The sequence below is a fragment of the Ornithorhynchus anatinus genome, chromosome 7, assembly GCF_004115215.2.
Source record: "Ornithorhynchus anatinus isolate Pmale09 chromosome 7, mOrnAna1.pri.v4, whole genome shotgun sequence".
NCBI lineage: Eukaryota > Metazoa > Chordata > Mammalia > Monotremata > Ornithorhynchidae > Ornithorhynchus > Ornithorhynchus anatinus.
Window position 1 is genome coordinate 3595325 of NC_041734.1, and position 27405 is coordinate 3622729.

The window sequence follows — 27405 nt, forward strand, 5'->3', positions numbered from 1 at the left end:
ACAGAATCAGCAAACACGGTCTCGATCCACAAATGAGCTTACAGTCTGGGAGGAGATGTGCCTTCAATAAGTCTTTAAAAGTTGAGAGAGTAATTGTTGGATATGAAGAGGGAGGGTGGCCAGAGGCAGAGGTCGGCTGCGAGATAGACAAGATCAAGGTACAGAGAGTAGGTTGGCACCACAGTAGCGAAGTGTGCGGGCTGGGTTGCAACAAGAGAGCACTGAGGTGAGGTAGGAGGGGACAGTGTGATCGAGTGCTTTTAAAGTCAATGGTGAGAAGTTTCTGTTTCATGTGCAGGTGGATGGTAACAACTGGACGTTTTTTGAGTAGTGGGTAAACATTGATTGAACCTTTTGTAGAAAATGATCCAGACAGCCAAGGTTAAGTATGGACTGGAGTGGGGAGAGAAAGGAGGCAGGGAAGTCAGCAAGGAGGCTGATAGAGTAATCAAGGTGGGATAGGACAAATGCTTGGATTACACATGGTAGCAGTTTGGATGGTGAGGAAAGGGAGAATCTTACTGATGTTGCGAAGGTGGAACTGACAGGATTTAGTGAAAGATAAATATGTGGGTTAAATGAGAGAGATAAATCAAGGATAATGACAAGATGATGGGCTTGTGGAGAGAGGAAGGTTGGTGGTGGCTATGTATGAGTAATGGGAAAATCAGCCCGGAGGACAGGGTTCTGGGTGAAAATAAGTCCCTGCTTTGAACTTGTTTAGGCTTGAGGGTGTCAGGAGCCGGAGATCCAAGTAGAGATGTCTGGAAGGCAGGAGGGAAATGCAACACTGGCACAGAGAGAAGAGAGATCAGGGCTGGAGATGTAGATTTAGGATAATTCCACGCAGAGGTGGGAGCTGAATGGGAGGCAAATGAGTTCTCTAAGGGAGGTGGATGTGGATGGAGAACAGGAAGGGGACCCATAACTAGGTCTTTGAAGGGCCTCCCCAAAGTTAGAAAGATGGGAGGCAGGAGGAGCAGCACACAAAAGTGACTGAGAACGACCGGCCAGAGAGACAGGAGGAGAACCAGGAGAGGACAGTGTCAGTGAAGCCAAAGTTGAATAGGTTTCCAGGAGAAGGGGTTGGTCAACAGTATCAAAGGCAGCTGAGAGGTCGAGGAGCATTAGGAGGGAGTAGAGACCATTGGATTTGGCAACAAGGAGATAGTTTAGAACCTTGGAGAGGGTAGTTTCTGTGGACAGACGTCCGAACGGAGCGGGTCACGGAGAGAACTGGAAGAGAGGAACTTGAGCCAGCAGATGTAAGCACCTCACTCAAGGAGTTGGGAGAGATATGGCAGGAGGGAGATGGGCCGATAACTGGAGGGAACCGTGGGGTCAAGGGAGGGTTTTTATAGGATATGGGAGACAAGGGCATTTTGAAAGCAGTGGAGAAGAAGCTACTGGAGAGTGAACTGTTGAAGGCGGCGGTCAGGGAGAGAAGAAGGGAGGGGGCAAGTGCTTTGATAAGGTGCGAAGAGATGGGGACTGAAGCTACCAAGTGGAGGGAGTGGATTTCAGATAAAGCAGGCATATCTCATCTTGAGATACTGCTGAGAAAGATGGGAGAGTTGAAGAAGGGCCAAGATATTTTCACTACTACCTTAAACCAATGGTGAATAAATATAATGCGTTTAACCATGGATACTAGAGAATAATGTGGAAATTCTCAGCATCAGATATATTCTAAACTATTGTCCATTCTTTGAAATAGAAAGAAAATAAAAGAACAATCATTTCCCAAGTTATTTCTAGCAAACCCCACTTTTTCAAATTTTGTTAAATGTCTTGGACTCTTCGAAACTCATGTGTGCTGCATTCAATATTTCTGATATTAAATCGTGTTTTTTATTAAGATACCTTGCCTAGTACTGAGCCAAGTTCAGAGTTGTTAGGCAAGGCAAAGCCTTCAAAAGATACTTCATTTTTGTTTCTATGTTAGCAGAGAACATACGATCAATCTCTATTAGGCTCTCGTACAGAGACAGGGAGAAACTTGCTTCTTGTCAAGCAGACCGCAAAGTACAACACATGACCTCAAAAAAAACAAAACCAAAAACTGCAGTTATAGTGCACGCAAGTGGGAATGGGAAACTCCACTTTCTATTCACCATCACCTTAGTCTCTTCAGCAGAAATTAGGCAAGGTGATGTGGTAAGGGTAGCAAAGGGAAAAAAACGGCCAAACCTCCACAGGGTTTGTCTCAGAATCCCAATGTCTAAATTGTACATTCCAAGCACTTAGTACAGTGCTCTGCACATAGTAAGCGCTCAATAAATACGACTGAATGAATGCTTTACATGTGACTCTATCCCATATCCCATAATAAAAGGGGTCATGAGACTCTCCCTCTCTTCCCAATTGGCATTGGGAAGTGCATTATTTGTGTGCATTATTTGCACACAAATTCTTTTGCAATTTACCTTTCGACAGTAGATCAAAAGCCTATGGGCTGCAAAGACCGCGAAAAAACAGTGTCCAAATATTTTAGGAAGGTCTACAAGATGAAACTGCATGTCTGCCTTTGTGTGTAACTTCAGAGTTGTTCTAGTGCTCACTGAATTTATGCTGCTTTTCTTTCTGGTTTGCTGATAAAATGGAAATAGAACACTGCTGCAGGTACTGGTTCAATTACCAGAGTTCTCTCCACAACCTCCAAATAGAAAACACTACAATAGGTTATCTTTGTAATCACTTTATTCATAAATTTATCTACAAACTAATGCCCACTTTAATTCTCATCTTTCCTAATTCTAACTGCATGCTTATTTTTTCTCGGAGAATCAGCACATATATTACACATATATTATTCCCAACAGAAATGCTTCACCAAGTCTAATGGTCATTCACCCACAACTTGATTTGGTTAGCAAATATCGATCCACAAAAGAAAAATGGACATATAGCTACAGCTGATGACATCAATAGGGCTCAGAAACAAGATACTGTTATCAACCAACGGTATTTACTGAGCCTTTACTGTGTGCAGAGCACTGTATTAAGAGCTTGGGAGAGTTAAAAAAAAAACCAAACAGAGTTGATAGACATGTTCCCTGTCAACAAGGAGCTTACAGTCTAGAGGAAGAATGTTAATAGGAAGAACACTGTATCGGTAAGGGGAAAAAATATTTAACAAAATAGTAGTAATGAGATAGAAAGTAGATGGTGCTTACATTGCAGTTTGTAAGTTATCCAGTTGTTGAAAGGATTCTTTAATCTTTTTATATATCCGAATTCTTCTTAGTGTAAGACCGCATAAATAAACCTCTAAACTCTAAACCATCTGACTTTAATTTCTGGCTCCCTGACACTTTTTCAGCCCTGTACGACATATAAAAGCACGATCTGGCAGTCAGGAGTCAAAGCTCTTCCATATGGTGTTAAATTTTTAAAGAAACCTGTGCTTGGTTTGGAAATTTCAGGTTTCGTTTATTTAGAGATCATTTTCGTCTTGGTTTCTTTGAACAGTACCTTGCCCAAAGGCTACTCCAAAAAGACCCCAAGGAAAACTGTAAGTCAAGCTGGTTAGACTGTGGAAAGTACAGTGTTTTAAAATTTTTGCTTTCATTAATTTTGCACTCTGAAGCACTAAGCCCATGGCCAGCTTTAGCCGTGAAGTCTCCCTAGGAAATATTTACAAGGATACAATGCCATTTGATATTTCCACTCTAACAAATGATTCGCTACAGTTGGAATGCCCTTGGGTAAAATTCAGCCCCTAAACATAAGTTGTTGATTTGGATCCCTTCTTTTATCATCCCAGAAAAATAAAGAGATTTTATTTCTCAAGCTACTTACAAAACAAGCACAACAGCTCTGGGCAGATCAAACAGGCTTCTCCAAACTTAAGACTATCATTCATAATTCTAAAGAGATGCGAAATGAAAATACATTTCCATTTTTCAATATGAAAGTAAGGATATGTTATATGGGGCGGAGGGGAAGACCAAGATTTTTGATAGGGCAAGCCAACAATGTAATTTTTCAGGAAAATGGATTTGATGCCATACAACTTCTTTGTCTTCAATACCAAGGTCCCCATGCTCTCCCTGGACTTTCTACGCTTCTTATGTTTTCCCCATATGATCCTTCTTTTCTCAATGTTCCCTCTGGTGCGTTAAATCTATTCTTCTTGCCTGCTTGCTCCTCACCTTTGTCCCTCCTCTCCTATGACCATTCCTCATTTTCAGTTCTGTTCCCCTCCATTTTGGTTTTCCCAGGGAGTCATGTTAATTTAAGTACGGACCTCGGTGCAAGAATTTCCTGAGTTATCAAACTGGCCATGTGGACTTCTTCAAACATTTGGGCAAAGTTGGATATTGTTCGTTGCGCAGACCCAAACCAGATTTGGTTAGCGATTTTGCTGGATCTCCCCACTCCAATCGATTGTATTTATTGAACACACGGTGTGCAGAGCATTGTACTAAGCGCTGGGGAATACAAAACAGACTCCCTGCCCACAATGAGCCTGCAGTCCAGAGGAGGGGCTTGGGAGTCGGAGGTCGTGGGTTCTAATCCCGGCTCTGACGCTTGCCAGCTGTGTGACTTTGGGCAAGTCACTTACCTTCTCTGTGCCTCAGTTACCTCATCTGTACAATGGGGATGAAAACTGTGAGTCCAGCGTGGGACAACCATGATCACCTTGTACCCCCAGCACTTAGAACAGTGTTTGGCACATAGTAAGCGCTTAACAAATACCACCATTTATTTTATTTAGAGGGGGAGACAGACACTGATAAATAAATTATGGATAGGTACAGAAGTGCTGTGGGGCTGAGGAAGGGGTGAATAAAGGGAGCACATCAGGGCAACGCAGAAGGTTGTGAGACAAAAGGAAATGAGGCTTGGTGTAATGGAAGACCTCTTTCAGGTTATGAGTCAAATTACCAACCTTTCTGTTTCACAAGCCTTAACCTTGTGTTAATCGAGTGACTTCCTCTCTCTCATTCAACCCACATATTCAATCCATCACTAAATCCTGTCGGTCCCACCTTTCACCACATCGCTAAAATGCACCCTTTCCTTCTCCATCCAAAAATGCCCCACATTAATTACAATCAGTCATCCTATCCCACCTGGATTACTGCATCAGCCTCCTTGCTGACCTCCCAGCCTCCTGCCGCTCCCCACTCCAGTCCATACTTCACTCTACTGCCCAGATCATTTTTCTACACAAACTTTCAGGACACATTCCCCCACTCCTCAAAAGACTCCAATGTTGCCCATCCACCTCCGCATCAAAAAAAAACTCCTCACCATTGGCTTTAAAGCAGTCCATCATCTTGCCCCTCCTCCTCACTTCACTACTCTGCTACTACAAAGCCAGTCTGCACAATTCACTCTTCTAATGCTAACCTCACCATGTCTTGATTCTCGCCGATCTCGCCGCCGCCGAGCCCTCGACCCCTCACTCACGTCCTGCCTCTGGCCTGGAACGCTCTCCCTCCTTAAATCTAACAGACAATTACCCTCACCCCCTTCAAAGTCTTAGTGAAAGCACGTCTCCTCCAGGAGGCCTTCCCTGACTAAGCCTCCCCTTTCTTCTTTTCCCACTCCCGGCATTGCCTGACTTGCTCCCTTTCTCCTTCCCCTCTTCCCAGCCCTAGAGCACTTATGTACAGATCTGTAATTTATGTATATTAATGTCTGTCTCATCCCCTCTGGACTGTAAACTTGTCGCGGGCAGGGAATGTATCTTATTGTTGTACTGTATTCTCCCAAGTGCTTAGCACAGTGCTCTGCACACACTAAGTGCTCAATAAATACGATTAAATGAATGAATGGATATAGCATATGACAGACCTATTTCCCCCCAAATCCTAACTCTGTCAAGTCAATTACATCCCTACCACCATTTTCATTTATTTATTTTATGCTACTTTTTAAGTCCTTACTACGTGCCAGGCACTGTACTAAGCACTAGGATCAATATAAACTAATCGGATTGGACACGGTTCATGTCCTTTTTGGGGGTGGCAGACTTCATCCCCATTTTACATATGAGATAACTGAGGCACAGAGAAGTTAAGTAGCTTGTCCGAGGTCACACAGCAGACAAGTGGTGGAGCCAGTATTAGAATCCAGGTCCTTCTGACTCAGAGACCTGTGCTCTATCCACTAGGCCAAGATACTTCTCTAAGTCAGAACATTAAGAGATGACTACAGTTTCATCTTTCTTCCTCTCTATCAGTAAACTCTCAGGGTCTTTAGCCCCCATTAGACTGCAAGATCCTGGCGGGCAGTGACTGCCCAAAGGACTCTCATACTCTACAAGTGCACGGTACAATGTTCTGCATCCAATAGACACTCAAATACTACTGATCGATTGCTCCTTATAATGTGATTCCAAGCACGAAATTGAACTATAAACCAAGATAAGTAGATTGACACAGAAATGCCAACAAGAACGAATAGCTCATTTTAGAACACGGCTTAACCCAGCCATTCACAGCAACAAAGGGTGGGAACTTTTGTTCGTTCTACATATTCTACAGTCAGTTCCTAAGAAATTCTCAGATTTTTGACTGATAAACATTAAGAAAATTCCTCTCTTTCTCCCTTCCCTTCCTCCTATTCTAAGCCAGTCTGACTCCTCAGTGCCTCAATCAACTGGGCAGGAAAACTTTCTTTCCACTTCCAACGACCCAACCTAACCACAAATGGCAAGAAATCATTGCACGCTAACAAAATATAGAAATAACACCTGAAAGAGTCCTACTCTTTTGGGTTCAAAAAATACAACACTTGTAAAACGGTTTAGAATTTTCATTTCTGGCCCCCAATTCTTTTTTTTTATGGTATTTGCTAAGCACTTATTATGAGCCAGGTTCTGTCCTAAGGCCTGGGGTAGATACAAGCTAAGTAGGCTGACACAGTCCCTGTGCCACATGAGGCTCACAATCCTAATCCCCATTTACAGATGAGGGAATTGAGGCACAGAGAAGTACAGTGACCTGCCCAGAGTCACACAGCAGACAAGTGGCCGAGCCACGATTCGAACCGTAGGTCCTTCTGACTCCCAGTATTCCCCCCAATTCTTTCAGGACATAAGATGAATGATATAAGGATGCTCAATTAATTCTTCAAGTCTTTCTATATCTGGTTACTCCACTAATAGTGCTGTTTTAGCTAATTGTTAATAAAAACTTATCAAAAATATATCCCAGGAATTAAAGTTCACAATAAAATGAACAGAAACCCACACAAAGATGCTGGCTGAACAATCAATTCCCTATAAAACAAAAGGATATTCAAAAACATCTCTGGTTAATTATTTTTTAAAACAGCAATCCAACTTGGCTCCTTTTTCCAGTGAACCAAAAGAAAATACAAAGCTTCATTCACAATCAATTTCCCTTGATAGCACAAATTATAATCAACTGAAAAATGCTTTATCTCCTTCAGAATGTCATTACCTATTTTGATGATTATCAAATTGCAATGCTACATGAATTACCGTAGCAGAAAAATCAAGATACTACATGACTTCAAAACAAAAACAAATGGCTATCAAGACAATCTAAAAATGGTATTTACTGATGGTTTACTGGGTGCGGAGTGTACTGTATTAAGTACTCGGGAGAGTACAATGCAGTCGGTAGACGTTATCCACAAGGAGCTTCCAATCTAGTTGGGGAAACAGACAATACATTACAGAATGGAGAAACAACAGAGTATACACCTATATGAATAAATTCTCTGGGTGGGGTGCGTGAAGGTGAGTATCAAAGTAATTGGCAATGTAAATGACAGGTCTGATGACAGTGAAGTTTAATTATATTTTTACACATTAACAGAATGGCAGCAGCCTACTGAGACAGAGAGAGGCAGTGTGGACTAGTGGAAAGAGCTTGGGTCTGGGGGCCAAAGAATCTGGATTGTAATCCCAGCTCTGCTGTTTATCTGCTGTGTGATTTGGGGCAAGTCATTTCACTTCTCTGTGCCTCAGTCACCTCATCTGTAAAATGGGGATTATTAGGACTATGAGTCCTACCCTGGGAACAGCGGACTGTTACACCCAATTATCTTGGTATCTACCCAGCATCCTCGGAATAGGTGTCTGCGGCACATGGTGAATGCTTAACAACTACCATAAAAAAAATCCAACCGAGGTACACCTCGGAGACAGTGAAAAAAGCAATACTCACACAACTGCATCAGATAGAAATCAGCTTCCTACATATCAAATTTCTCCTGAAATACAGGTGTTTGTGTTCACAAAAGAGCACTTGAGAAAATAATGACGCGTATCTCTTTGCCACAATGAAATCTGGAAAGTTCCAACGTCCCCTGGAATGTTGACCAAGCTGTGAGAACCAAATGTCTATCAAGTGTCCCTTCCTGTAGAGAATCTTGTCACCTGGCTTTGCCTTCGCCACCTAGAGAAATTCACTCGCCTGTCCTATGAGTCATGATTTCAATGCCTGTCAAAATAATGTATTAAAATAACTTTAATAATTAAATAATCGGATCCTTTTTCTTAATAAAGAATTCAGTCCACATCTCCCCAATCCACAATAACCTCCAGTGGTTTGCCATTCACTTCCGTATCGTAAAGAAACTGCTTACCGTTGACTTTAAAGCACTCAAACAGCTTGCCCTCTCCTATCTTACTTGGCTGATTTCCTACAACAATTCCGCCTGCACACTTTGCTCCTCTAAGGCCACCCTGGTCACTCTCTCTCCGTCTCGTAAATCTCACTGTCGACCCCTTGCCCACATCCTCCCTCTGGCCTGGAACTCCCTCGCCCCTCACGTATGACAGACCACCACACTCCCCACCTTCCAAGTCTTATGAAAATCACATCTCCTCCAACAGATGGTCTCCAATTAATCCCTCACTTTCCCTACTCCCTCTCCCTCCTGCATCACCTACACACTTGGATCTGTACCCTATAAGCATTTAATACTGCCCCCCATTCTCAGCCCACATTTTGTACCCTCTTTGGACTGTACAGTCCCTGTCGGCAAGGAAGGTGTCTTCCACCTCTGTTGTACTTTCCCAAGCACTTAGTTTTCTGGACACAGTAAATCCTCAATAAATAGCACTGATGGATTAATGAACAGCTATGTGAATGAGTTACATTCTCAAATAAACATCACTCTGGTTCTAGGATCCTTCCAGTTAGGAACATACCTGGTGTTTTCACCTGCACTTTCCCCAAGCCCAGTAAGGTGCTTTGTCCTCAGAAGGTGCTCAATACTTACCATTCCAACAATAATTCCTTCACTCACTCCTACTGCCTTTTTTGTCCACTTCTGATTATTTCTGAAGTCACCAAAGCTCATCAGAAAATGCTTTTCACCCGTTCTTCCCGTTTGCTCCATTCCTATCCTATCACTAGCGTTCTGTTGCTCGACCTGAGCACCCGCTCTCTAAATTCACCCCATGCTGACACGAGCCGGTCTGACCGCCACTGACAGTGCTCTGCACACAGTAAGTGCTCAATAAATACAATTAAATGAATGAACTGTCACCTTTCAGTGGCTCCAGCCAGGCTGCATAGCCTGAGGTCGGGCTTCATTGTATCTTCAAAACTGCCTTCCTTCTTCTCTGACACCAGACGAATTTGGATATTTTGTTTGCCAACAAGAAAAATCATATCTGGATGGGCCCCAAGAGCTCAACGATGGCACTTCGATGATTTCAATCCCTGCTCAAAAATGAGACCTAAAGGATGCTACTTTGTAGAATAATTGATAACCTGGTAGAATCACTAGTGCAAGTTTAGATCATACAATATTTTTGAATATCATATAGTGTAAGCTCCTTGAGGAATTGGGTCTACTTATTCTACTGTCCTCTCCCAAGTGCTCAATAAAAGTGCCTGTAGTAGGTACTCAACAGATTCCAATGATTGATCTAACAGAGAGACATCAAACTCATCTGGGCTATTTAAAAATTCAACTCTTGGGTCATGAAGACATCCTGTCGTGGCAAGGGACCCATCTCCTATAACCGAAAGAGCTAGGTGCAACAAAGCAATCAATCTGTTGCCCTCTCTTGGTCCTGATAAAACAGGAATATCAACAAAAGGCTGTATCTTGACACAAGATCAAATTAAGAAGAAACCATGACCAGTGATGTCTCTACAGCTATTCACCAACCAATATCCTTGACCACCTATTTCAGAGAATTGTGTATTTAGTGTTAGAGGTACACAATCAATGGTAAGACAAGAACTTCATTGTTTTATAATAATAATAATAATAATAAATTATGGTACTTGCTAAGCACTGTTGTAAGCACTGGGGAAGAAATCAGATAATCGGGCTAGACACAGTCCCCGTCCCACATGGGGTTCACACTCTTCATCCCCATTTTACAGATGAGGTAACTGAGGCCCAGAGAGATTAAATGACTTGCCCAAGGTCACACAGCAGATATGTGGCAGAGCCGGGATTAGGCCCAGGTCGATACTCTGTCCAGTAAACAACACTGCTTCTCTGTGACAGGTTATTTTATCCATCCTGGAAAGTCCACAGGCTTGGAAGTCAAAGAATCTGGTTTGAATCACGGCTCCAGCACTTATATGCTGTGTGGCCATGGGTAGATTACTTACCTTCTCTGTACCTCATCTGTAAAATGTTCTTCCTCCCTCTTAGAGTGTGATGCCAATGTGGGACAGGCACTTGTCCAGAATGATTATCCTGTATTTACCCCTGCAGAGTAGAGTGCCTGGCACCTACTAAGCCCTCAGCAAATACCACAGTTAACAGTCAGTCAATAGTATGGAGTACTTACTGTGTGCAGAGCACTGTTCTGAGTGCTGGGCAGAGTACAGTACAAAAGAGTTGGTAGCCAGGTTCCTTGCCCACAAGGAGCTTACAGTCGAGAGGGGGAGAGAGAGACGTTACTATAAATAAATTACAGGTAAATACACAAAGGTTGTGAGACTGAGGGTGAGGTAAATATTAAGTGCTTAAAAGGTACAGATTCAAGTGCACAGATGATGGAGAAGGGAGAGGGAGTACAGGAAATGAAGGCTTAGTAGGGGAAGAGCTCTTGGACATATGATTCTAATATTGGCTTCGAAGGAGGGGAGAGTGGTGATCTGTCATGTACGAAGGGGGAAGGGGTTCCAAGCCAGAGGAAAGATGTGGGCAAGGCTTTGGCTGTGAGACAGACAAGATAGAGATATATGATATATATGATCGTATATGATAATGATCATTATTATTATTAACCAAATCAAGCTCTCTCCTGACCCCCCTCTTATCTAACAGCATCACTGGGCTGCCTAGGGTAGAGCCATTTTGAAGGTCATTGCACAGATCCTTGTGAGCCATCCCCAAAGCAGATACTATAGAATTGTCATCCATCTCATGCCCATAAATCGAGGGTGGCACTCACTTCTGCTTTACCAATCAATGGAAGACTCCACTATTTAGCCCATCAACCAATTGTATTTACTGAGCACTTACTGTGTGCAGTGAACTGTCCTAAGCATTTGGGAGAGTAAGATATAACAGAGTTGGTAGATACTTTACATGTTCACAACAAATTTACAATCTAAAGGTGGGGATAATCCAGTACCGTGGATTATCTAAAGATAGGTAGCTGGAAATGGGAAAGATGTCACAGTTGATTGAAACGATTGTTATCAGATCGTTTGAAAAAGTTTCGGGAAGGCTTAACAGAAAATAAATCCTTTCCTTCACCATTTGAACAATGCTTTTTTAATCAGCATTATTAGTATTTACTGAACAGTTATAATCTAGGTGCTGAATTAGGCTATGAGCTTAATTTACCTGTTTAAAAAATAAAGCTGTATTAAATTGACCCACTAATAAAAATAATAATGATGGCATTTGTTAAGCGCTTACCACGGGAGAAGCACTGTTCTAAGCGCTGGGGGGGGATTCAAGGTGATCGGGTTGTCCCATGTGGGGCTCACAGTCTTAATCCCCATTTTACAGATGAGGTAACTGAGGCACCCAGCTGACAAGCGGCAGAGCTGGATTAGAACCCATGACCTCTGACTCCCAAGCCCGGGCTCTTTCCACTGAGCCACGCTGCTTTGCTAGTATTGCACACTAGTATTTCACTGGGAGAAACAAGAATGTGCTTAAATTTAATACATTCATGTAATCAATGACTAGAATTCAAAAGTCCTTTCAAGCAAATTGGCAGTGACATTCCCTTAATTGCTAACTGGCCCCAGTAGAGACCGAAGAGTAAAATGAGACCCAAAATGTTAAGCCCAAAACTGAAAGAAAAGAGTACGGAAAGGATTTGCACCAGCTTTCATCCTTAAGGGAAATTCTCTTCAATTGGTTTATTCCCAAAGAGGGCCACAGATAGTGTGTAATCGGGAAAACGTTATAAAGGCAGAATAACACAACAGAGCAAAATGCCAAACACTTGTACAAAATGGATTTTTAGCCCATTTCCTACAAATTAAAAAGTTCATTATTGTTCAATCTGAAAATGTAAGCTCCTTGAGGACAAGAGAGTCTATTATAAGCTCCATAGCACTTTAAACAGTAGTTTCTCAGTAAATACTATCAATTGACTGATTCTGATTTGGGGATAAAAGGTTGTAAACTTGGTTATGGAAAACAATTTTTCTGTTTTCAGTCAGGATGCATTAAGAAACCTTAAGAGTTTGGATCAGGCACCAAGCAGTTACACCGATAATTATCCCTGTCAGCGGCATAATCTTCAAATGCAAAATATTTATTTTTATGGGGAGAGTAAATGTGTTATTACTTGAATTGCCCTTATGCAACCAACTGATAAGTGTAAATTAAGATTTCTCTGCAAGATTTCAGAGTATCAAATTATTTACCTTAAGGAAATCAAACAATAAGTTCCTCTGCACTGTGACTCTCAAGGATTGTTTCTGCTCTAAACAGGAATGGGGTCAATCATTTTAATGGCTTTTAATCCAAATTAAATTATATAGGAGTACCTTATCAAGATTTTGGCCACTTACATTTGTGCTAAAACTTTCTAGGGGTCTCCACTAGCACCTGAATCATGTTATTTTAATTCAACAACTGCAGTTTTAGACAACGGAGGTATTTTTGTACTCAGATTCACATGTCCAGAATTTCTGGAGAATCCCAAAATTTATTTGTGCAGTGGGAAAAAAAAAGGTTTTGGTTCAATCACAACAACAGCAAAAAAAAACCCTAAAACAAAACCCCCAAAAACAGCAAAAATCAATTTGCTTTGACTTGCTAGTTCTAACCTAATCTTTCACATACTATTCTGCAAAAAGACAACTAATAGATCTGCCATACTTATAACAATTATCTATTAAGTGCTGACCTGCCAAATACTGTACTAAATTCTGGGATACATCCCAGACAATCAGCTCGGACACAATCCTTAATCCATCCAAGGCTCACAAAGGAACGGATAGGGAGAGGCGACATCTCAACCCATTTTACAGATGAGGGATATCTTCAATTGCAATAGGCTTTAATCGCTCTATCAAATTAGTCCATATCCTTCCAAGGGTGGGGAAGGGAAATGTTTAAGCCAAGGTAAACTTGGCAGCATTATCCTGAAGTGAGAAAGCCTTGAAAATAGTCATGGCATTAACCTTTAATAGCACAATTCCCGAAAAAGCACCAAAAAAAAATAAACCTACCAAAAACAGGGTTTTAATAAAGGATAGCTACATTCTGTTTGGGTACCACAGACTCCACCTATTTTTCCTATCAACCTTCTCACATTGCATGGCTCCATTCAGGTCGGACTGAGCAAAAAAGTCTGGGTGTCCCGGAGCAAACCATCACTTCCATTGCAAAAACTTCTCTGTGACCTTGGGCAAGTCACTTAACTTCTCTGTGCCTCAGTTACCTCACCTGCAAAATGGGGATTAGGAATGTGAGCCCCGTGTGAGACGGACTGCGTCCAACCCGTTTGGCTTGTATCCAGCACCTAGTACCGGGCCCGGCACATAGTAACCGCTTAACCAAATACCACAATTATTATCGTTATCACTATCATTATTAACTCAAGCACAGTCCCAAGTGGAGGGAGATATACCTCCCTCCTCTTGTTCACCATGAAGGGCAAGGAGCCAGGGAAAGCTGCGTAACCATATTGTCATGGATACACTGAAAGTTATTCCCACTATGACAGACGTCCAGGGATACAATCTCACCAACAACAGTGTCATCTTCTAACCAAAGGACATCCTTCATTATGGATGTATTCTTCAGAAGACATTAAATATAAATTCTAAACTGGTTTAGAGCAATCCACAATTTCCCTGGCACTCCATTTTAAACATAAATGGACCCCTTCAGAATTGAGTACTCATTTCTCCTTATTCTGTGGATATAATCGGGCAAGTCTCCTTCTTTTTGCCAAATATTTTGAGAGCTGAATAGACTGTAGCGCCCTTGTCATCCTAACCGTAGGCTCACCCACCAACTCCACTAAAATATTTCAACTGTTAGATAGATGTACAGGATCTGGGTCAACATTAGTGGGTAGATAACAAAGGAATGAAGGAAAAGAAACAACCACAGAGCAGCAATAAGCTCCTGATTTGAAATTCCCTAAAAATAACCCTCAAAGTGGAAATAGGCACACGCAAATCCTTTGAACAATTCGTTGTGGCCTTAGGGAAAAGGCGAGGATTGAGGGCAGATGGGCTGGAGGCTCAACAGGGAGGCTTGTGAGCTGCACTGAGGGACCACCCACAGTGCGAGAAGGTGGTGCTGAGCTGCCTGAAATACTATCCCCACACACGCACACTGTCTGGTGTGTTAAAACCAAAGCTCGTCTCCTTCCCGATATCTCCAAGTACACTGCACTGCTATCAGAATTGGATTGAGTTCCGTTGTTCCGGCTGCCCTTGCTGATCCCCCAGAGCAAGGGGAAGGGTTTGTAGAAATTAAAGCGCCCCGCCCCATCCCCGAGGTCATTAGGGGATACCTGGTGGATTGCCGAGTACACCTTAATCACCTTTGCTAAATATAACGTCGTAAACACTGTAGAGCTCAAGGTGGAAGGAGGCAGGTTTGGGGTGGGACGAAAGATAGGTTCTCAAGACCCCAACAACTGGGGAAGCCAGGAGGTGAATGGAGCCATCCTTGCTCTCCTCTGACTCTTTCCCTTCCTGTCCTCTCTCCAGGTCTTCTACAAGGTCAGCATTTGGACGGCGACCATAAGAAGGTGAGCCATGGTCTGCTTGGGTCAGATTTCTGTCTCTAACAGGGGCAATCAATCAAGTCAACAGGATGCATGGAAGAACCGTGTCATGTTTGCCCTCCTTGACATCTATCTTCAGGATCACGGATCCGCCATCTAACATTCTTAACTTTTTCCTCTAGCAACCCATTATGGACCTCTCCTTGGCTCCCAATCAATCAATGGTATTAACTGAGCGTTTACTGTGTGCAGAGCACTGTACTCCATTCTTGGGAAAATCGAATACAACAGAATTGGTAAGATATTTTGCCTGCCTACAATGAGTTTGTGGTCTAGAGGACGGTAAAGACCACATTTCCAAAGAGAGCAATGGGTGCATTTTCCCAGACTAGCTTTCCTGTCTGTCTCTGCAGGAGGTTGGTGAGGCTGATTGCTGCAAAAAAAAAAGTACAATGTCAGGCTCCACTTCAATCATTTTAAATTGGTTCCATCAGATATATGGAAGCATGAAAACAGATTAAGACTTTAAGGCTATTGTGTGTTTTTCCCCTCATAACATAATTAATCCCGTGTTGTTGAAAGTTTCCTGATTATTACACTATTTCTCTGTATTATGGCTGTCACTGTATTGTTGAATTTTTATTTTTTCTTTGTCAAAATGTTGAATCCCACATTTGGGTCGCAATCACTTGAGATCCAGAAATAAGGACATGATCCTCATCAGGCTCTCATGTATTGAGGCTGAGCCGCAGACAACCAGACAAGTAAACAAATCACTTCACACTTTGCTTTTAAAACATTCAGGAAGCTCTGATTCCTCCTTCTCCATCAGTGAGCACTTCAATTACATCACTAAACAAGTTGCAATAAACAAATATTTAAAAGCTAAAAACAACAGCAGAGAGAACTATTCAGCATCCCAAGGGTATTAAAAGGAGCTGCGAGAAAAATAACCAAAGATACTTCCTTTCAAAGCTGCCAGTTACTGTGAACAATTTCAGACAACAGGGAAGACATTCTCTTTAACTCCTTGTCTTTTGATTTTGGAAGTCAATTCACTTGTGTCCCAAGGAAAGAGCTCTGTACATACAAACCGAATCCACATATAGCTATGTTCCAGTTTGCCCTTACAGGTCTCCAGATAATTTTACGGTTTCTTTACCATAATAATTATTATTATTCTGAGACATCTTCCCAGATGCCCTTGCTGTAAAGTAGACTATCAATGATTTATTAGGGGAAAGATCCATTTATTCATAATAATAATAATCAATAATAATAATAATGGTGGTATCTGTTAAGCACTTACTGTGTGGCAGGCACTGTACTAAGCACTGGGGTGGATACAAGCAAATCAAGTTGGACATATTCCCTGTCCCATATGGGGCTCACAGTCTTAATACCCATAATATGGATGAGATACCTGAGGCCCGGAGAAGTGAAGTGACTTGCTCAAGGCGACTCAGCAGACAGGTGGCAGAGCTGGGATTAGAACCCAGGTCCTTCTGACTTCCAGGCCCATGTTCTATCCACTCTAGTGAATTAAAACGAATGAGCATTACTCTCTATCAGGGAGTGACTTCCATCTGGGAGCTAATATGCAAAATACAGTTATTGTTAAAGGGTATTGTTTTTCTATAAGAACGGACGAGGTTGTACCCCTGGACTGGATCAAATGAGCTCCAATCTTCAGGGCTTTGAAGGCAGTGAACTTCAGTTCTGTGAGGCTGTACCAAGAACTACTACAAAGTGATTTAATTGTGCAATCTTGAAAAACTGAATTTACGTGTCCTGCAAAATGTGATTCACGCTAAGGTTATGTTATATCCAAAGGAAAGGCAGGACTCTCTAACTACGAAGAGGTTCAAAGTCAGATTTAACCTAATCTAACCAACCACAGAGACCGCAAGGAAGCTACTCAATCAATAAAGCGTATTTATTGAGCTCTTAGGCTGTGCAGGGCACTGTACTAAGCACTTGGGTGACTATACCACAACAATATAACAGACAAGCTTATAGTCTACTCGAGGATCATTTTATTTCGGCCTTCACCACAAACAACAACATATATTTTTGAACTTCTCAAGTAAGTAATCTAACCTACTCTAAGATGAAACTGTGTGCTTTGGAACAATTGTTCATTTTGGCTAGTGGGGAAATAATAGAGTTGATCCTACTGAGATTTTATCAGCATTTATGCCACAGGTGGTGTTCAAGTAACCAGGTTTGAGAAAGAATGGAGAAGGAATCCCAGGTTTTTCCTTACTTTGGAACAATCTAGGCGGACAAGTCAACAACAGCAAAACCAGAAGTGAATGGAAAAGATTTTGACTTTCTATGGTAATTGTGTTTGCACTTCCTCTTGACTTCTAATGATGTACTAGCAATAGAATGGGCTCTTTAAAGAGGAGAGGAAAAGGAAATCACAAAAGCTTATCAAAAAAATACAGCCAGCTAAATCCCTTCCCTTCTATCTTTTTTTTTAATGCAATGCAAGCATACTGAGGTTATTCATCAAACTAGTCTCAAGTTGATCATGATAGCCATAATACATACATTTCCTCTAAAACCCAGCATCCACTGCCACATAACACTGCTTTACAATCTTCTGAGGAACGTGGAAGATTTAGAGACAGCAACTTTTCAAATCCAAACTCTCCCTGTCAGCAACATGGAAGCGGCGTGGTCTATTGGACAGAGCACAGGCCTGGAAGTCAGAAGGACCTGGACCCTATTCCCCATTCCGCCACGGGTCTGCTGTGTGACCTGGGGCAAGTCACTTTACTTCTCTGTTCCTCCGTTGCCTCATCTGTAAAATGAGGATTCAGATGGTGAGCCCAGTGTAGGACAGGGACTTTTTCCAACCTGATTACCTTGTATCTACCGCAGCGCTTAGGGGAGTGCCTGGCACATAGTATGTACTTAAATACCATTTTTATTACTATGGAAAAGCACAGAGACTAGAAGTCAGGTCTCAAAAGCTCTGAGGAATACGAGACTGCTTTCCATAGTCCTTAAATGTCCTCCTCTTTCCCCACAAGCTATGACAGGGACTCAGAAAGACATATGATGGTCTGGCAAAGGAAACTGCACCCAGCTGTTCGCCATCTTCAAGGAGATGCTAAATTGGCCATTTGAGGTGACACTGAAGCAGAGAAAAATGGAGGAAGAAAGTCACATTTTCCATCCCCAACCACCAAAAAAAAAAAAAGGAGGGAAATGGGCAAAATATGTTACACTTCATCTCAGCACTGGAACAGTTGTATATCAGAGACAGATAGGTGTTGTTTAGACTCTCTCAGCTGGATGGGTAGGTAGAGAAGTGAACCACAATTTAGACAAGAGAAGTAGTGTCTACCACATCCCACAAGAGCTTAAATATCCTGCCATGTCTATCCTCCTTTCGAGGCAGACCTTTAAAACTGCCTTCAGGCAACTATCTTAATGGGTCAACATTAGAGATTTCATGGTGCCCTTGACTCTCGTATACCCCGCCCCCTTTTTCTTCCTCTCAAATCCAGTCACCACTTCATCTGCCTTTAAGAGCTTTACCAATCGCCTGGCCCAAGAAGTTCTTCGGCCGGATATTAATGTAAAGTGGTTTCATCTGCTTTAATTTCTACCAGAAGCAAAACTGTCAGGAGATGAAATAGTAAATAACAAAATATTGGGGTAAAAATAAACTCCCTTCCTCAGGGTAGCAAAGAGGAAGGGAGAAAATTCTACAGTATTTTCACGGGATACTTGCAAATGGTTTACTATTTTATAGGACCAACCAATCTCATTAAAGTCACTGTTTTGACAACTGACCGATAAATACCGTGTGCTGTTTACTTGCAAGTTCTTCTTCACCTATACTTTAATCTGTCGATTTACTGTTAATTTGACAAGACTTGGAACTTTCCTTCTGACTTTGTGTGTTTAGATTAACAAATTACCAAAATAACAGTCATTTTTAAAGTTTTTAGAATAAAATTACCTTAAAAGAGATGAATCTAATTACAAACCATTCGTGATTAATTTGGTTAGTTTTCATCTGATCCATATATCTTCCAGATTCACACAGTCTATTTCATACAGATATAAACAGTAAACCCAAGGAGAGAAATGAAGAAACAAAGATGTTCTCCTTCTGGTATTTACTGAGCACTTCCAGAGGACTGTATTAAGTGCTTGGGAAGGTAGAGAAGAGAGTTGGTAGACACACTCCCTGTCGATGAGGAGCTTACAGTCCACAGTGTTTCCCATATGAATAGTTGTGGGTCTTGGTGGCTGACCTTCCTCCTGCTCCTCCACCAACTCGTCTCACTTCCTTCAATTGTCACCTCGCCTTATTTTTCGCATTCTAGGCTTTGGATGTTGCCCTTACAACCCTGGTAAAATGCAAAGATTTCAGAGTAGAATGCTTCCTGGAAAGACTTTAGTAGTATTTAAATCGGTACCACTATAGCTTACAGAGATATCTGCAGGCTCAACCAACTCTAGCTGAGATATGTACATTCTATACATGTCCAGTGAGAACACTTCCCACTTCTCCATCTCAAAAGTTATAAAGGCTCGATTGTAATAAACGCCTCATCTGTATTTCTCTTTGGCCACTGTAATTAACACATTTGAAATACCAAATTGTTGTTAATCTATTCATGGTTTGATTCTTGCTGTGATTACTCAATCCTGTTTGATTGTTTACTCGGTGCAACACTCTTCTAAATGCTTGGGAAGAGTACAGTGCTTGGCACTTAGTAAGCTCTTGACAGGTAACATTTTTTGTATTATTACAGTAGAGTTAATAAACCTGTTCCCGGTCCTTGAGGGGTTTACAATCTACTGAGGGAATCAGACCTAAAACAAGAAAGCAACAGAGGTTTAAAAATACATACCTAAATTTTGCAGGGGGCACAAGCATAAGTACCCATCATCATTATGAGAAGCAGCGTGGCTCAGTGGAAAGAGCCCGGGCTTGGGAGTCGGAGGTCATGGTTCTAATCCCGACTCCGCCACTTGTCAGCTGTGTGACCTTGGGCAGGTCACTTAACTTCTCTGTGCCTCAGTTACCTCATCTGTAAAATGGGGATGAAGACTGCAAGCCCTACATGGAACCACCTGATTACCTTGTATCTACCCCAGGGCTTAGAACAGTGCTTGGCACAGAGTAAGCACTTAAATACCAACATAATGTTATTATTATTATTACCCAAGTGCTTAAAGGACCACAGAGGTCCTAACATGGCAGCAGTGGGGGAAACGTTATGATGGGAAGATGAGAGCGTAATCGGGGAGGTCCTGGAGACGTGATTTCAGAAGGGCCTTGAGGATGGGAGAGCAGGATTCACATGTTCTGAACTTGTAATCTGGTGACTGAATGGGTTGATGCTTAAGCCAGTATTTGCCTACTTGTTAGTGAATTACTGCAGTAGCCAATATGCCTTTTCCCTATGCCTGTTTTCCCTAGGAAGCTTGCCCCTGGTGATGTTCTTTAAGGACCACGAAAAGTCTGTAAGGAGATATTCAAACTCTTCCAACAGGGAGTACTCAAAGCAAGAGATAGCCAGCATCTGGACATCAATAAATATAACTGACAGGACATGGGATGACAGAACAAAGCATAAACCCGGGAGACACTGTAATGGCAGAAACTCAGTCCCATTTACTGAAAACCTTTCACCGTAATATATAAGAGAAAGGAATAGGGAGATGTCTGGTGGTCAGGGTGGATGATGACAGGGTCGGGGGGAGGATCCCTCATTTCAACCCACTGGATGAGAGAGGAAAAACTAAAATGAGTCGGTCAGTCAATCGTATTTATTGAGCGTTTACTGTGTGCACGGCACCGCACTAAGCGATTGAGAAAGTACAACAATCAACAGACACATTCCCTGCCCACAACAAGCTTACAGTCTAGAGTCATACACATATGCACCCTTCTACTCTCTCCTTAGGCCAATCCAAGGTTCCGTTTTCCACTAGAACACCAAGAATGGAGCAGGGTGTTTGTGAACAAAATCAATCGATCAAATCAATGGTATTTATAGAGTGCTTATTGTGTGCATCGCACTGTAGTAAGCCCTTGGGACAATACAATACAAGAGTTGTAAGGTACGCTCCCTGCCCAAGAGAATTTTACCGTCAGGAAGGGGAGAAACACATTAATATGAATAAATTACTGATATGTTAGTGCTGAGGGAGTAGGGTTAATATCAGATGCTAAAGGGTTCAGATCCAAACAGAAGGGCAAAGTGAGCCAAATTTCATACAACAAATTGACTTATACACCACTGCTTTGAAAGCTATGTTAGTTATTCATTTCTTCAAACCTGGTAACTCAATCTCCACCTAGTGCTCTTCACAGAGTGTTTGCTGGAGTTCTAGAACTAACCAGATTCTTCAAAGTCAAAATGATTTTCTCATCCTCAAGATGACACCAGTTTTAAAGTGGGTCAAATTTGGGGGATGGAATTTTTTAATTAAGCCTTGACAATGACCTTATTTGGCCTAAATACCACTGACCACTGCTACACGGAAGCACAGTGCATTTTTACACATCATCAGTTATTTCCTCAAATATTCACAATTCTAAGGAATGTTTTTCAAATGGTCCCAGTGGTGTCGATCTTAGTTCACAAAATCCTACCCAATGCCAAACTGTATGACCGACTGGAGTGGGAGACGGTGCCTTCCTTCTTGCCTTATTCTACCCTGATAGTAAGCAGAGAGTTCTCAGATCTCCTAAAGCTGAGCAGGAAGTTTGCAGTTTGAAATATTTCCCGTCAGACATGAAGGAATCGGGAGAGGAGAACTGTCAGAAGTCTTCGAGCAGCAACCGGGCACAGTTCAAAATGAAGCAGATGACTTGAGATTTGTTTCCAGTCAAGGCTCCTCAGCTCTTGATGATCGAAGGGGTTGATGCTTAACCGATATTTGCCTGGCTGTTTCGGAGGGCTAACAGATTTTCCTGGTTTTTGTCTTTCCAGCGGTGGATCGCAAAATCCTGACTTTCCCCAAGTTCCTTTCATTTCAAAAGTTGCACTTTTGGGAAGAGCACATCCTGAATGAGGTTTAAACCATGAAATGACATGTAAGTTTCTCCCAAGTAGTCTGTGTGAGTTTCTGAAGTTAGGCTGAGTTTTGATTTCACACAGTCGCTGTAATCTTTGTGAATGCAGATGCCACAGATATACTCCGCAGGGAAAAACGGAGGGCTCGAGGAGGGGGCGTGCTGTGCATGTGGCTTTAATATCCAACAGCTGCTATATATCAAAACCCCCTTGGCTCTTTCAGTTACCCCTCACCAGAAAAGTCTGTTACAGAGATCGTTATAAATAAACGATCTGCCCTGGAATCCAATTCATGATCTCCAATCACAGACCCTTAAGCAAATGTACAGAACAAGGTAGTTGGGCTCGTGAAAGAACTCATATTATCGGAAAAGTCACGCCGTACTAGCCATCGAGTTGATGTACTCGATGGGTAAGGGGGTGGATGGTTCGAAGATACAAACGTGACTGACATTGTTTGAGGCGAACGCCTATATTACCGTAAATCATTGTTTAAATCCATTGCATACACCCGCTTGGCCATTCCGCATTTTGGCTACAATCCCACAAGGGAATTAAATATCGTTGTAAATGACAACAGCCCATCTGGATGCAGAGCAATGAGGTGTCAGAAGAAGCGAGATGCACGCAAATGTTGGATATGGGGAATGTTGAGTGCAATTTTTTTATTTTTTTAATGACTGGTTTTGCAAGAATTTAACCTCTGGGTTACAGGAGAACTGGATAAACTGTAAAGTTGAAACAACACCAAGAGACACAAAGTGCTGTGCGGTACAGGCAGTAAGACAGAGATTGGGAAGGGTAGCGTGTAAGCTCCTTATGGGCATTGATGGCATCTCCGACTATGGTACCGTACTTTCCCAAGCACTTAGTACAATGCTCTGCACACTGTAAGTATTCAATAGATACCACTGACTGATTAACAGCATCACACCTTGATTAGCACCAGGCACACGTAGCCAACCATTTCTTCCTAGATCAAATCTCCTCGAGCCACCTTATGGATCGTGTTATATACCCAGAACATCTTGTACTGTGGGAAGAATGTCCCCAAATGCTTCCATCACATCAGATCCAACGATCTGAAGAAAACCTGTGTTATAGAACCACCAGCTCTACCCTGAATGAACCTTTGAAGTTCACCTCCAAACTAGATGAGGAATTTGAGCTCAAATTGTTGGAAATTGTGTTGGTAACCAAACTGGATGAGGAATTTGAGCTCAAATTGTTGGAAATTGTGTTGGTAAAGGGGGGGGAAGCAAAACTGATTATTTAACCAACTTATCTTGTATCTACCGCAGCGCTAAGAACAGTGCCTGAAACAGAGTAAGCGCCTAACAAGTACCATCAATATTATTATAATTATTGACGAGTCCTTGTAGGAGGGGTTGAGGAGAATGTGGAATGGCTTGCATTACATTATGGGCATGGAATGTGTCTACCAACTCTGTTGTACTGCCGTCTCTCAAGTGTTTGGTACAGTGCCCTACACATAAAATTATAATGGTATTTGTTAAACGCTTACTAGGTGCCAAGCACTGTACTGAGCACTGGGATGGATACAAGCAAATCGGTTTGGTCACAGTCCCTGGTCCTACAGGGGGCTCACAGCCTCAAGCATCATGACATAGTTGATAGAACATAGGCCTGGGAGTCAGAGGTCATGAGTTCTAATCCCGGCTCCACCAGTCTGCCGTGTGACCTCGGGCAAGTCACTTCACTTCTCAGGCCTCAGTTCCCTCATCTGTAAAATGGGGATGGAAATTGTGAACCCCACATGGGACAGAGCCTGTGTCCAAGTCAATTTGCTTGTATCCATCCCAGCGCTTAGTCCAGTGCTGGGCACAGAGTAATAATAATGATGATGATGATGGTATTTATTAAGCGCTTTCTATGTGCCAAGCACTGTTCTAAGCGCTGGGGTAAATAGACGGTAACCAGGCTGTTCACAGTCTTCAGCCCCATTTTACAGTCGAGGAAACTGAGCCACAGTGAAGTTAAGTGACTTGCCCAAAGTCACGGAGCTGATAAATGGCAGGGCCGGTATTAGAACCCACGACCCCTAAGTGTTTAAGAAATACAGATGAGGTAACTGAGGCCCTGAGAAATAAAGTGTAGTTAGTGCTCAATAAATGTCATTTTGTACATTCCAAGCACTTAGTACAGTGCTCTGCACATAGTAAATGCTCAATAAATACAACTGAATGAATGAACCATTGATTGGGAAATTAATTCGCTGATGGCCACCCTGGGAGGAACCACGTTTGGAGGGGAAGCAGCATGGCCTGGTAGCGAGAACCCGGGCTTGGAAGTCAGCGGGCGTGGGTTATGATCCCATCTACCAGTTGCCGGATTGTACATTTCCAAGCACTTAGTACAGTGCTCTGCCCATAGTAAGCGCTCAATAAATACTACTGAATGAATGAATGACTCCAACACTTGTTTGCTGTGTGACCTTGGTCGAGTCACTAAACTCCTCTGTCCATTTGTGAAATGGGGATGGACACTGTGGGCCCCGTGTGGGCTAATCTGATGATCAGGTACTCGGTCTGTAAAATGGGGCTGGAGACTCACGTGGGCCAACCTGATGATTAGTTTCTCAGTCTGTAAAATGGGGATGGAGACTGTGAGCCCCACGTGGACCAACCTGGTGATCAGTTACTCTGTCTGTAAGATGGGGATGGACACTGTGAGCCCCACGTGGACCAACCTGGTGATCAGTTACTCCGTCTGTAAAATGGGGATGAAGACTGTGAGCCCCATGTGGGCCAATCTGATGATCAGTTTCTCCATCTGTATAATGGGGATGGAGACTGTGAGCCCCACGTGGACCAACCTGGTGATCAGTTTCTCTGTCTGTAAAATGGGGATGGAGACTGTGAGCCCCACGTGGGCCAACCTGGTGATCAGTTTCTCTCTCTGTAAAATGGGGATGGAGACCGTGAGCCCCACGTGGGCCAATCTGAAGATCAGTTTCTCCATCTGTAAAATGGGGATGGAGAGTGTGAGCCCCACGTGGGCCAATGTGATGATCAATTTCTCCATCTGTAAAATGGGGATGGAGACTGTGAGCCCCACGTGGACCAACCTGGTGATCAGTTACTCCGCCTGTAAAATGGGGATGAAGACTGTGAGCCCCATGTGGGCCAATCTGATGATCAGTTTCTCCATCTGTAAAATGAGGATGGAGACTGTGAGCCCCATGTGGACCAACCTGGTGATCAGTTTCTCTGTCTGTAAAATGGGGATGGAGACTGAGCCCCACGTGGGCCAACCTGGTGATCAGTTTCTCTCTCTGTAAAATGGGGATGGAGACCGTGAGCCCCACGTGGGCCAATCTGAAGATCAGTTTCTCCATCTGCAAAATGGGGATGGAGTGTGTGAGCCCCACGTGGGCCAATGTGATGATCAATTTCACCATCTGTAAAATGGGGATGGAGACTGTGAGCTCCACGTGGACCAACCTGGTGATCAATTACTCCGCCTGTAAAATGGGGATGGGGACTGTGAGTCCCACGTGGGCCAACCTGGTGATCAGTTTCTCCATCTCTAAAATGGAGATGGGGCCTGTGAGCCCCACGTGGGCCAACCTGGCGATCAGTTTCTCCATCTCTAAAATGGAGATGGGGCCTGTGAGCCCCACGTGGGCCAACCTGGTGATCAGTTTCTCCGTCTGTAAAATGGGGACGGGGATTGAGAGCCCCACGTGGGCCAACCTGGCGATCAGTTACTCCGTCTGTAAAATGGGGTTGGGGACTGTGAGCCCCACGTGGGCCCACCTGATGACCTCCTGTCTACCCCGGCGTTTAGAAGAGTGCTGGGCACACAGCAGGCGCCTGCCAAGTACCCTGGTGACGATCACGAGTAACGAAAGGCAGGGTGGACGGGTGGGCGGCGGCGTTTTGGGGGGGGGGGGCGCCGCCGCCGCCGCCTCCTGCTGCCCCCGAGGCCCCGCCGGGCGCCGACTCACCGACACGAGGAAGTCGAGGGTGGCCACGTAGTCCCGCTCGGTCTTGAGGAGCTCGCTGAGGACGCACACCCGCAGCCGCAGCTGCTTCTCCAGCTCCTTGCCGCCTTCCCCGCGGCCTTCCCCGCGGCTTTCCTCCGTCATGGTGCGGCCCCAACGCCGACGCCGCCCCCGACACGCTTACATGGTGCGCGGCCGCCGACGCCCCTTCTCACCGACCGACGACCACTCCCGCTCCTCACCTACCGCCCGCGACTACTTCTCCGCGGGCACCGTCCCTCCGCAGGGACCGGTCCGCACCTACCGCCCGCAAGTGCCGGTCCTCAGTGACCGGTCCTGAAGGACCTGTTCTGAGGTACCGATCCTGAGGACCGGTCCTGAGTTACCGGTCCTAAAGTACCGGTCCTGAGGAACCAGTCCTGAGGTACCGGTCCTGAGGCACGGTCCTGAGGTATCGATCCTGAAGTACCGGTCCTGAGGCACGGTCCTGAGGTACCGGTCCTGAAGTACCGGTCCTGAGGAACCGGTCCTAAGGACCAGGCCTAAGGTACCGGTCCTGAAGTACCGGCCCCAAGGACCAGGCCTAAGGTACCGGTCCAAAGGTACCGGTCCTGAAGTGCCAGTCCTGAAGTACCGGTCTTGAGGACCAGTCCTGAGGTACCGCCCGGAAGTGCCGGTCCTGAAGTGCCGGTCCTGAAGTACCGGTCCTGAAGTACCGGTCCTGAAGTACCGGTCCTGAAGTACCGGTCCTGAAGTACCGGTCCTGAAGTACCGGTCCTGAAGTACCGGTCCTGAGGCGAGCGCAGTCAGGCGGCGGGCGGACGGACGGACGGACGGGCCTCCGGTGGGCTCGGCGCTGGGGCCGCGCTCTGGGGCTCGGCGGCGGCGGCGGCGGCAGCAGCAGCGGCAGCAGCAACTTGGCCATTAATCAAAAGCGGCGGCTCCATGTGACTCGGCCCCCACGCCCTTTGCCAGACAGAGCTCAGGAAAGAGGAAAGGAAACACAACCTTGAGGAAACGTTGCGTGCCGCCCAACGGACCGCCCCGCACACGGACACCCACGGACGCACAGGCCCGAGCAGCCCCATGGGGGTCTCGACTTGGCCCCGGTTTCCCTTTCCACTCCGAGCCCCCCACATCCCCCCCATTGTCTCCCTTTAATGAGCCCGGGATGGTTCCCGAAAATAAAAAGAACATCCCCCCCAACCCCCTTAAATTACATAACTTGAAGCCACTTTTTTCTTTTCAAACCCCCCCCCCTTCCA

General features: G+C 44.0%; 1 protein-coding gene across 2 annotated transcripts in view; it reads right to left on the reverse strand.

The window, feature by feature from the left end:
* The window catches only part of PREX2 (phosphatidylinositol-3,4,5-trisphosphate dependent Rac exchange factor 2), a 190613-nt gene extending 163885 nt beyond the window's left edge, over window positions 1-26728 (reverse strand). Inside the window, exon 1 of one of the 2 annotated variants that reach the window (XM_001511236.4) lies at window positions 26144-26727. In XM_001511236.4, coding sequence (XP_001511286.1) covers window positions 26144-26284 — 141 coding nt within the window. In that variant the 5' untranslated portion in view covers window positions 26285-26727. Of the gene's footprint in view, window positions 1-26143 lie in introns of both variants that reach the window. The other variant, XM_007666826.4, reaches the window with a different exon arrangement.
* Window positions 26729-27405: the final 677 nt, after the last annotated feature.